Source organism: Ostrinia nubilalis, chromosome 26, assembly GCF_963855985.1.
Source record: "Ostrinia nubilalis chromosome 26, ilOstNubi1.1, whole genome shotgun sequence".
NCBI classification, from domain to species: Eukaryota; Metazoa; Arthropoda; class Insecta; order Lepidoptera; family Crambidae; genus Ostrinia; species Ostrinia nubilalis.
In genome coordinates, this window is record NC_087113.1 from 1,249,510 (window position 1) to 1,262,226 (window position 12,717).

At 38.7% G+C, this 12,717-nt stretch overlaps 1 protein-coding gene across 1 annotated transcript; it reads right to left on the reverse strand.

Moving 5' to 3' along the window:
- Window positions 1–747: 747 nt before the first annotated feature.
- On the reverse strand, window positions 748–3,698 carry LOC135084392 (ecdysone oxidase-like). Its single transcript, XM_063979167.1, has 3 exons — window positions 3,584–3,698; window positions 2,694–2,827; window positions 748–2,280 (listed from the first exon to the last, which is right to left on the reverse strand). Exons 1-3 carry the CDS (start codon window positions 3,696–3,698, stop codon window positions 778–780), a joined length of 1,752 nt encoding a protein of 583 aa, XP_063835237.1. The 3' UTR covers window positions 748–777.
- Window positions 3,699–12,717: the final 9,019 nt, after the last annotated feature.

The window sequence follows — 12,717 nt, forward strand, 5'->3', positions numbered from 1 at the left end:
CAAAATAATTCTCTGTATTATTAAAATAAGCTTAGTTAAAAAATAAGTCACTAAACTAAGGAGGGACTGTGTAGTCCGCGTGGGCTTGCGAGTTGCGTCAGCGTGCGTAGTGGGGGTATAGTGGGGAGGCTGCCTTATTAGTAGCAAATCAAAGCCCGGTCGTTCAGTTGCGCTCGAGGCGTCGCGCTGAACGTAGCTCGCAAATCTACGTACTCCGTAGTCCGCAAAGTGTTCACCTATTGTTATTCTGTTTATACGAATAAACGTTTTTTGTGTGAAGTGTTTCGGGTCTTATTTATCAACGCTGCTTCCCGCCCATGGATTCGCATGAGCGTACCCACCAGCTCGGAAATCCTTCATATATAATTTCCCCGAAAAACAAAAAATAATAAAATTAAGCTAAGAAAAACAATAAAGTTGTTTTTCTTCGTCAAGGCAGTTGTCGCTAATGCTGCCATGTATTTGATTAGGTAATTATTACCTACACTTTGACTCATAGCTCTTAAAAATATCAATGAATTATAACACTGGAATTAAACAAATTACTTAAGTAAGTAAACATATTTTAAGTAGGTACTTAATAGAAAGAAACCAAGCGCATATCCACGATAATATGTGTTTAATGTTCCTAATTAAAAGATATTAGTTTTAAATTCTAATTAATTAATATTAATTAGAATTTATTAATTACTATTAAGTACCTACTTAAAATATGTTTACTTACTTAAGTAATTTGTTTAATTCCAGTGTTATAATTCATAGATATTTTTTCAAGACCTATGAGTCAAAGTCATCCTTGATCAAATCAGCAGCTTTCTCAGCAAAGGCAATTACAGCTGCTAGAATCTCCCCGCTGTTCAGAGAAGGCATGGCACTAGCGTCTACCACTCTTAGGCGGTCCACACCATTGACCTTCAACTTGGAATCCACTACAGACCCCATGGAACACGATCCACAGTACTGCCAAAAAGTTGTGGACATACCCACCGCGTAACATTTCCAAAACTCAACAGTATCCTTCTGAATGCTCCTGCATTCCTTCAAATTGAGATCTACTAATTCCGCTCCAACATTCTTGAAGTACGTCGTGTTCACTAGCCTGGATAAATCTAGCAAGAACTCAGCCATTTGGTCCAAGTCTTTCGGATTGCTAAAGTGACCTAAAGAAATAGACGGGGTGTCAGATAGATCTTTACTCTTTAAGAGAAGTTCTCCAGTCGATTCTGGATGCCCACTGCTGACTGTCACCAGTAACAAATCATGGCCTTTATTATTGCTGTAAATTCTGTCAACGATGTCATTTTCGTATTTGACTACATTAGACAAGATCATCAGAAGCCCTGAGGAATCGTGGGGGAACACTAAATTGAGTGTCTGGAAATCTGGATACGATTGCGACTCGTTCAAAGCTTTGTAGCCAACTGTCACTGGCACAGGGAATTTGGTAGGGTCTGATATAGTTGTGAGAGCACTTGAAGCCTGCATTTTGAAAGGTACCACTAATCCGACGCGATCTCTCAAGTTCTGCCCCACTGGCAAATCAGATAGGACGGGAATATTGAAGGTTTTCAGGTGTGAAGCTGGCCCTATACCAGACAACATCAGCAGTTGAGGAGATTTGACTACTCCTGCTGCTAGTATAACTTCTTTAGTCGCTTTTATCGTGGCCTTCTTGAACAAGCCGGCGGTCACTTGCACTCCTACTGCGTTCTTGTCGTCATCAAAGATGATTTTCGTCGCTGTTGTGTGTTTAAAGACGTAAAGGTTGTCTCTACTTTTAGCGGGACTGAGGTACGACTCGGCGCCATCTTGTCTCGTCCCATCAAAGATAAGGTGGTACGGATAGCTGACTCCTAGATTGTTCTCGCTGTTGACATCAGGGTTGTAATCGTATCCTATTTCTTTGAAGGCCTCAATGTAGTCGTTGTTGGTGTTATCGAATTGTCTGGTCAGGCCGATGTTGCCAGTGGTACCGTGGAGGTCTGCGGTAGGTCCGTTGAGAATTTCAGCGTCGTTAATCCTCTCACTTTTGATAAAGTATGGCAACATTCCGTCGTAGTTCCAGGAGTCATCTCCTGCCACTTCTGCCCATTTCTCGAACTCGTGAGGGTTTCCTCTCAAGTGGAAAGTGTGGGACATGGCACTGGTTCCTCCAAGCATCATACCAGCGGTCATACCGGGCTTATGCTTCATGATGTTTTGGGATGTGTAGTGATTGTTCTGAGCTAAGTAATTGTAGTCATAACTGGCTAACGGCTGTAGCGTGAAGAGGCCTGGAAGCTGGAATAATAAGAGTGAATGTTAACAACTTTTTTATTATTAAGTTTCTTTCCTTTATTTCGTAGTTTACTATATTATTGAAGCGCTAACCGCTACCGTCGGACCATTGTACTTGCTTGGTCATTGTAAGTTTTTACTGAAAATCGTGAGTGAAAGATGTCTTGATGCTGTTTTCAAATATTGCGCTGGTTTATTGTGATCGCTTACTACCGCCTTTTGGTCGGCCAATAGTTGGGTCGGGCTATTAATCAGTTATGGAAATGTATGAAAGCGTGCCGATTATTCATACAAATTAGAATCGGGCTCAACTATCGGCCCACTAAACGTCTTCTGCGGAGAATCCTAGATGAATTTCCGTACGTCCTCTCTTATGTGTATAACTGGATATTATAATTAACTCAATTAGAACTCACCACGGATTCAAGAGGAGGGTCACCTCCAGCTTCTATTATGGCCACGGTGACATTAGGGTCTTCAGACAGCCGGCTGGCAACGATGCTGCCTGCTGTACCCCCTCCGATCACCACATAGTCGAACTCTAGGTTGCCTGTAAAAAGTTATAAAATATAAATTTATTATTTGAAAATAGGTTTTTAGGAAGGAAGTAATAGCACTTCCTGAAAACCTATTTGTACCCAATATTACTTTGAAGCTACTACTGCTTCGGGACAATAAATGGGCCAGTGCTGAGAAAAAGTAGAGCTAAAAACATCTTTACCCTATCGTTCGTTCGTTCGTTTTCAGCCAAATGACGTCCACTGCTGGACAAAGGCCTCCCCCAAGGTTTTCCACAATGAACGGTCCTGCGCTGCCCGCATCCAGGCTCTTCCCGCGACCTTTACCCTATAAAAATGTCATATTATGTCACAGAAAGTTTTTAGAGCACGTGTCTTCCTTCTAAAAACAATCCTACGTTTGTCCCTGGGTCTCAAACTATCTCTATAGATACGAAATCTAAATCGGTTCAGCGGTGTCTACTCACGGACATTGCCCGCGGGCGGCGTGACCTGAGGGAGCGTCGAGCGTTCGGCGAACGAACGAGCAATGTTCGGTTCGCGAGCGAACATCTAAGAAGACGATCCTGACGCACTCTCTTCAACGACTTTGCACAAAACGGTCTCGATGACATTGTAAATTTATACCGAATAGACAATTATTTTAATACAGTCCACTCTTTTCATTTATAACTTCCACTACACTCACTATCGAAGTAACAAGCGGTTTAAGCTTGAGAGTATCAAACATCCATCCATTTATCCTCATAAACTTTCAAATTTATAATATAAATAGGATTGTAACTAACCTGTAAGCGAGGCTGCAGGCGGGAATCGATGGGACGTCAAATGTAGCAGCGACAGCGCACTCAACGTAGCTTGGATTGTCTTCAGCCCAGCTAACCCTAGCGCTGCTTCCACCATGTTAACTCTGCGGCTTATGTTGTCGGTAACTATAGTAAAAAAAAAACATCAGGATATTGATATAGACCCCAAATGAAATGGGAAAAGGTGTAATTAGAAGAAAATAATAATCATCAGATCACAGTCTCCACTGCAAGAGTCCTGTAGTGAAGACTACAGGAGCACGACACTCTGATTTATCAGAGACATAGGCTGGGTTGCACCATCTTACTTTAACTTTGACAAACGTCAAAAATCTGTCAAACTCCATAGTAAAAGCACCGGATATCGTTATAGTTACCGTTAAAGTTAGGTGGTGCAACTCAGCCATAGTTTTAGCCTACAACACGGTCGAGGTAACCGCGCACCTCGCTGGAATTCTGGCTGGAACACAGATATGGATTAGAGTAGATACAGCAAGTTGATCGTCAAAGCGTGCCATTCCGATATGTCCAAATGGACATACATTGTCGAGTGATGTTCATGTAATCCGATTACAACAATCGGTTACGATGATTTTACGAGGACAGTAGTACAAACACGGTAGAAAGAAGAAATTATTTACGGATTGAGAATTGTAATTAACAGCACAAGTAACAAATAATTAATTAGAATAAAGTAGCAGTAGAAGAAGTATAAAGTAGCATTGTTTTTAATAAATATCCTGCGATGTACTCTTAAGAGTTAAAACCATGCCATGGTCCCTGTATGTGGTGCACTCATACCGATCCCAAGGAACCGTACTTACTCATAACAATAAGACACACACTGATGCATGTATTCATGCACTTGACAAATTTATGTCTTGGAACGCTGGTAGGGTAAAAAAAATAACGAGATTTGACGATTTGTAAGAATTAATTTATTTTAAAAAGGTAAATAAAGATGTTTTTGGTTTTGTATTTAACAAATTATCAGTTTTATCGGAATTAATTAATTTTCGAATCGAGTCACACGATATCATTCGATGACTTTGCAAATGCAGTACGATGATACGATTACTTTTACGTTGCGGCAATCACTAAAATTCGCTAAAATGACACTAATGACGTTTAAAAAGTGGGACGCTCGGCTTCATACAATTTTTGACACATGCTGCATCTATCCATATCTGTGGGCTGGAACTCTCCTTCGCACTCACCCGCATATCCCCCACGATCGTCCCGTTCGTACCAGAGCGTGGATGTGACGTCACGGCCGCCAGGTGCGCACTGAACTCGATCGGGTTGTACTATACACAGACGGGTTGGAGAGACCTAAACACTGAATTATTATGAAAAGTTTGTATTGAAGGTGTGTATTTTTATAATCTGAAAAACCTGTCAAATTCAAGTTTTTTTAACGACCCGAAGATTGTTACGAACTGACCTGTTATGTTGGTTGTTGGTATCGTATATAATGTAATTATTACGTAGTTGCTTTCAGATCAACGGTGGTTATTATTGTGATTTATTTCGAGGTAGAGCCCCATAACAATTCTTTTTAGTCACTTCCCATCATTCAACTATTCTCTTTTCATACTCACCCCAAAAATATGTCGTATTTAAGTCGTTACGAAGTCAGACTCAGCACTGTACAATGCCAAAAGTAACCAACTTTATATAATTTTCGTTTAATTAAATAAATATTAAATAGGAAAGACTTAAGTTTGTATTTGAACAACTGAGGAAGTAAATTAACTGTACGATGTACGTAAGTATACTTAATTTTTGTCTGTTTTTGTCCTTGTTTTTTCCATGAAGTACAGTCGACAGCATTAGTCTATTTTTGTTGAAAATATGCACTTATTATAATTTCACTACTTACCTGTGCCCGCTACTTCGTACGCGTGAAAATGGTTTGAAGAATATTTCCCGTTTTGCAACTTTTCAGTTCCTGAATAACTAGCTTGGTGTAGGTACTTACAATGTTCTCGCTTGTCTTTCTTTGTCGAACGGACTACTATGCCGAGAGGTCCCGGGTTCGATTCCCTAGTTGCTTACTTAAGGATGAGAAATTTGCCCAAAGATAATAATATTTACTCATTTATGTACCTATAGTTATGTTATGGATTTTGTTGTTGTTTGAACTAGGTTAAAATATTTTTAGTAAAATACTCGTATAAGTTATGAAGGTGACTATACGCAACGGGGGATACGGAGTCACAAATGTTTGATGATTCTCTATTCGTAATTTTATGGGATACTTAAGTACTTCTAATTGCTTTATCTATGTAAATTATGCACATAATATGTAGTTCATTGTAATTAGTATGTACTAAGTACTACATGTGTAAGTTCTGATCAAATATTCGGAAATGTTTAAGAAGTCTACCAATAGCTAGTTTTAAAATAAATGGATCGCCATTATTGTAGTATTATAAATAGCTCAATCTTAGCGATGTCACCGTAAAATTGTGAATTCTGTCAGATTATAATCTGACGTAGTTAAATTACAATCTAACCTAACCTAACCCACTGTTAGTTTATAATCTAACGCGTTATATTATAAACTGACAGAGTTCACAATTTCACGTTGACAGCGATACGGCTGCTTGCTACGATTGTCATTTTGTGGGTACAGTCAGCGTCAAATAACTAAGCATTGACACCCAAAGTAGCTAAAAAGTTTGCAACACGTGTGTGTTTTAGTTGTCAACTTTTTGGTCACTATAGATGTCACGAACTATTTGACACCGAGTGTACATTAAGACATCTTCATTATCATCATCATCATTTAGTCTCCACTGCATAAGCACGGCACGACCATCTCTAATTTAAAATCTAAGAGGCAAATCGAGGATTTAGCCTACACTCCCCACGCTGGCCAGACGGGTTGGGGAGACCTGCGATGTTCGCATAATGTCCTTTAGTCTTTTACCATAATATTATTATCCTGGAGTACCGAAAAACGCAGCGTGTGACGTACACCCACAAGGTGTACCGATAACCTCATATGGTAGCAGGAATGCGCTGGATGCCGGCCGCTACCAACCGGGCGATGTGGAAATCTTGGTGAGGACTATGTTCAGCAGTGGACGTCCTGTGGCTGAAATGATGATCATGATGATATCCTGGGGAAGATTGGGGGCAAACTGTGTACATATGTGTAGCCTTGATTCAGTTCATGATCTTTTCATGCACTTTGAATCTTAATAATTACCTATCTGATAAGGTATCTTATCAGATGCTCAGTGCTCGTGTAAATAAATTAGGTGGGCCAAGGTAATTTCCTAATATCTTTATCAGTTATCATAACTTTATCAAGAACCTTGCAAAGGACTGTGCATACTTACCTACGACACTAACACTCACAGTGCGCGTGGACGCATAGGGTGACACACGAACCAATCACAGGCTCTATTCAACGCTGTGCGTTCGATTTGATGCTTCACATAAGCAAGCATCGTTTGTGAATACGTTACGCCCGAATTAACAAACGATGCGATTACGCCCAGCATTGAATAAAGCTCTGTGATTGGTTCATGTGTGACCCTGCGCGTCCACGCGCACTGTGAGACCTCATAGTAATGTTTGTGAATACGGGCGTAACTGCAACCCAGAAATCTAATAATGGCATGCGCGAGTACCAACTACTAAGTAAATAAAGATTGGATTTTCCGTCATATAGCTTTTGCCCGCGGCTTCACTTTTAAATTGGTGTACCTACTTAAATATCTACAGGGTGTTAGGTAAATGGGTATATGAGCCGACACTAGCCCATGTTAACATGGGCATATAAATGGTATGGTAAAGTCAGAATTTTGATATCATCACTTTATTTTTTTAAATTTTCATACAATTTTTTTTTATAAAATACGATTTGTATGAAAATTAAAATAATTAAAATGAAGATATAAATTTTCTGACTTCACCATACCATTTATATGACCATGTTAACATGGGCTAGTGTCGGCTCATATACCCATTTACCTAATACCCTGTATAAGTAGGATATTCAGTCTATGTTCATTTGGACTACTTGGATTAGTCTCCACTAGATGAGGACGATTTTACTCTACGGTCCCCACGTGGACTAAACGGGTTGAATATGAATTTGGTAAAAAAAATATTTGAAAATAAGTAGGTAGGTATTAATATAAAAAAATATTTAATAACATCATTACATCGCATCAATGAGTAACATAGCACCAATCCTAAAAATAAACGATCAAAACTTACAATTAAAATGTCTAGAAGAGAGGCCATAGGTCTCTAAAATCAGGTCCGAAGCACTTTCGGCTAAAACCACAACCCCAGCGTTGATGTTCCCACTGATGGGGTAGGGCATGGCGCTGGCATCGGCCACCAGCGTTGCCAGTTTTTTTTTCGCTAAGTCGGGACTTTGGTACTTTTTGAGTGAAAATAGCGGGATTCTTCCGTCAGAAGCGGGACATACTAAAAAAACGTGTATAATAAAAGGTTTACAAATATTTATCTTTTTATTTGACTTAAAATTACGTTTACGTGACAATAGATAGCAAAAGTAGCCATAGAAAATGTATTTTAACAAAAAAATAATATTTTAAATCAGATTTACTCTATCGTTAAATTCGTCTTTAGAATAAAAAAAGAAAAAAAAAAACAAAAATTAAAATTAAAAAAGTTTTATTCTTTAGAATATTAAGGCGTTTCAAACAATAGTCTGGTGAAGTGAGTGTCTCTCTCCGAAAAGCGGGACCGAGCCTGTCCCGCGCGAGACATTTAAATTTGATTTAAAAATCGGGACGTCCCGCCAAAATCGGGACGTCTGGCAACGCTGTCGGCCACCCTCAGTCTCTGATGATACCGTTTGATAGAGCTCGTGAAGCACTTTCAGCATCAGTAACCACTTATACGATCTATCTTCTATTAGTTTAGAAAAAGTCGAGTGTGATCACTATATCGTTTCCACCCTGTATATCTAGTTACTTTAAACCCTTTTTATTTTTTGTTTAGTAATTCTATTAGTTTAGAAAAAGTCGAGTGTAATCACTATCGTTTCCACCCTATATACCTAGTTACTTTGAAGTCTTTTTATTTTTTACTAGCTGACCCGGCGAACTTTGTTCCGCCTTAATGGCAATAAATAAGCAGACTTTTTTTTATTTAGAACGGGATAAAAAGTATCCTATGTCCTTCTCCTGGCTCTAAACTACCTCCCTGACAATTTTCAGCTAAATCGGTTCAGCCGTTCTTGAGTTATAAGTGGTGTAACTAACACGACTTTCTTTTATATATATAGATTTGTAGAGAATGTTTTTGTAACGTGCCTGAAAACCTGTTCAAATAAGAATCGGTCATGCATCGTCTATTTTTTATGTAAATATTATGATTTTTTATTGTTATTGTGATTGTGTGTTGATTTATACTAACACTAATAATACAAAGAGGAAAGATTTTTATTTTTGTATGTTTGTATTGAAAAGGGTCAGAAACTACTGGATCGATTTGAAAAAATCTTTCGTCATTTGAAAATGCCACGGCCTTAGTGAAACTCAAGGGAAAAAGGGATATTATCATCTATCTTTCATCTTAATTAGTATAGTATCATACGGTCATATATTTTTATAAGAAAAAATCACGGGTAAAACCGCAAATAAATCATAATTTAAATATTTATTTTTCATTTCATTTCAGCGACGCTGCGGGCAAAATGTAGTCTAGAAAATAACTTTCAATCGCACTATCAAAATGAGTAAGTTAATGATGTCATTTGCTCATTTGTCGGTTTCAATAAACCTTATTAGTCAGTTTGTTTACCTTTCGTTGTTCTTCGACAGATAGTACCGATCCCCTGCTGCGACAAGTTGCTACATTTTTAAATTTATGTAAGTATTTTACTTTACTCCATCCATCATAAAGGTAGCAGGAAGGCGCTGGATGCAGGCCGCTACCAACCGGGCAACATGGAAAGCATTGGGGGAGGCCTATGTTCAGCAGTGGACGTCCTATGGCTGAGAAATGATGATGAATTTTTAAATTTAGGTAAGTTTTTTATTACTTTATTAACCAAAAGAATCTACATAGCCTGCAGAATTTTCAAACTTAAGTGGCAGTCGCCGGGGCACATAGCTCGTAGAGCTGATGGCCGTTGGGGCAGGAAAGTTCTCGAGTGGCGACTACTGGCCGATAGACGTAGTGTGGGCAGGCCTCCTACTCGGTGGACCGACGATCTGGTGAAGATTGTGGGAAGCACCTGGATGCGGGCAGCGTAAGACCGGTCGTTTTGTAAATCCTTGGGGAAGGCCTTTGTCCAGCAGTGGACGTCATTTGACCGAAACGAAGTTTATTACTTTGCTTTTTACCCGACTGCTTTAGGAGGGTTATATTTTTGCCAAAAATTCAAGTGATTTTCTGTGATATCCAGAAACACGGGCATAGCCGCAGGCAGAACATAGTTAACAGTCATCGCTCTAAACTATTCCCAAATCACATAAGTAAAGCCAAGTCGTTTGGAACCCCAATTTCTTTTATTAGACCCACCATTTTGTACCTGCGATAAATATTATCACCCGACAAAAGAGGCGACATCTGTCTTGTGAAAAAGGGAATTACTAAGTAAACTGTGATTATGGGTCTTTGCGACATACAGGAGGAAGGGTGAGCATGCTTACTGAAAAACAGTACATTAAGATAAGTTTAAATGGCACCTTATGTAGTTATTGAATCAAAACTGGCACGTTTTATAAAGCTATTAATATGCCAATAATATCCGACACGAACGTTATCTAAATATAATAACTCAAAGGTCTGACTGACTGAAATAGTGATCTATCAACGCACAGCCCAAACCACTGGACGGATCGGGCTGAAATTTGGCATGCAGGTAGATGTTATGGCGTGGAATCCGCTAAGAAAGGATTTTACGAAACTTCACCCCTAAGGGGGTAAAACGGGATCCACGCGTACGAAGTCGCGGGCGGCCGCTAGTTATCCATATAAGGACAGGACATAAGTGACAGCCGATGGGGCAGCAAGGTTCTGGAATGGAAAGCGCAGTGCAAAACGTTTACAAGGTGGACAGACGACCTGATACACAAGGCGCTGGATACAGGCCGCTACTGCTGAAAATCTTTGGGAAAAAGCCTATGTTCACCATTTTGATGTCCTGTGGCTAAATTATGATGATGACAGTTTTGTTGGGTTTCTGTATTGTGAAAAATGTAATTGAATTGCGTCGAAACAGTGTGCACTATCTCTAACAATGATTTACCGCTATTCAATTCATCGTAAACGTCTAATTATGTCCATCATTAGCAGAATCGATACATCAAATTATTTAAATCGTTTAAATTTCAAGCGTGAAAAACAACAGATAGCCAATTTTACATTTAGTAAGGAAAGATACTCACTTACTTACCTTAAAAAGTACGTATAGCCTGACCAGGAACATAAAAACCCTCGCCATGTTGCGGAAAACTAATGGTACTAATTTCTTTTAATGGCAACAGTAACTGAAAACTTCATTGACATGTCACCTTGCATGTCAGTCTATTGTTGTCAAAGTGTAAACAAACTTTATTTTAAGTGTGTGCAATTGATTTTATGAATTAAATTGCTAAAATATTTTTATAGTCGTGAAAGAAAAGTGGTTCACGATGTGTTAATGTATTTGTCGAAGAGAAATACTAAGGGTTCGGACAATATTTTCATTGAATAATGTTTCCGACAAAGGTTGTCAAATTGACTGACATGTTTATCGTATAGTAGGTACAGTCCACTATGAAAATTTGCTGTAGTCTGTTTCAACTACCTATTTTAAAGTTTTTTGTCACTTTCTAAGTTTTGAATTTTATGGAATTGGGAAAGAAGTACCGAGTTTGAAGCGTTCATGAGCAGACATTGCAGTCGAATATTCAAGTTCTGAATTTGATTATTGATGAATAATAAAATAAATCCTACTAGCTCGATTGATGGTTTCATTTAATTTATTTAAACCAGGTTACCTTTAATAATATTTTTCGTTCATTTATGAAAATATCAAATTAGCCCGTAATCCTGAATCCTGATACATAAATTTAGCCTATTAATTTAACACATGTACGACTGTACTCAGTGTGGCACTATCAAATGCAATTGAAGCGCCTCTATGCCAGGGTTTTTATGTTCCTGGTCAAGCTATAACATGTATTGCTAAATGCAGGAAACATTGTGAATTATGTTGTAATTAAAATGTTGCGTGCAGTCGAAAAAACCGGTTTCCTATGATTCAGCAGTCAATCGATATTACCTACCTACTAGCTGAGCCCGCGGCTCTGTACGCGTGGAAATAGTTTGAATAATGTTGTGTTTTTGCAACACTTTTCTTAACTGCTGCTACTCTATTGGCTGTAGGGTGATACTGAAGTCTTCCTCGATAAATGGGCTATCCAACGCAAAAAGAGTTTTTCAAATCGGACCAGTAGTTCTTGAGATATAGCGCGTTCAATCAAACAAACCTTCAGCTTTATAATATTAGTAGTATTGGTAGTAAAATCGATTCTAGTGGTAGTAAAAGTATTACAATCCAACAAAACAGATCCTACGTCTCAGTAGTGGATCATTTAAATCGTTTTCCATTGAGATTTGTACTGGATCGTATTAGTGAAAGTGAATTTATTCTACAATAACTGTATCTTGTGGAAAAGCATAATTCTCAAGTGTTACAAGGAAATTGGATCTGTGTTGAATTGAAGCCATTTACAGGTATGAATACAATACATATTGTCTTTTGTAGCAATCGATAATATGTAGTGCTTCTTCGAACTGACAAAGGTGACTGGGTTTCTTCCGCCACTTCTTCTCAGCACCAGCCCATTATGTTGTCCCGAAGTGGTGGTAGGGCAAGCTATGTATATTTGGGACGTGGATAAGTGCCCTGGAAAGGGCCTATGTACTGAATAAAATATTTTAATTTGAACTTATGTAGTCATAGGTGTCACAATCATCAATAGAGAATTATTAAACAGTACTGTACCGTTATTCGAAGCCTTTATAATGAGTAGTGTCTGTCTTTTCCTGTTTGAGTACTAGTTTTGACGTATAATCTGCCCACGTGACTTCCGCTCCGGTCCCCCACCGCCTAAGCACGCCTCAATTAA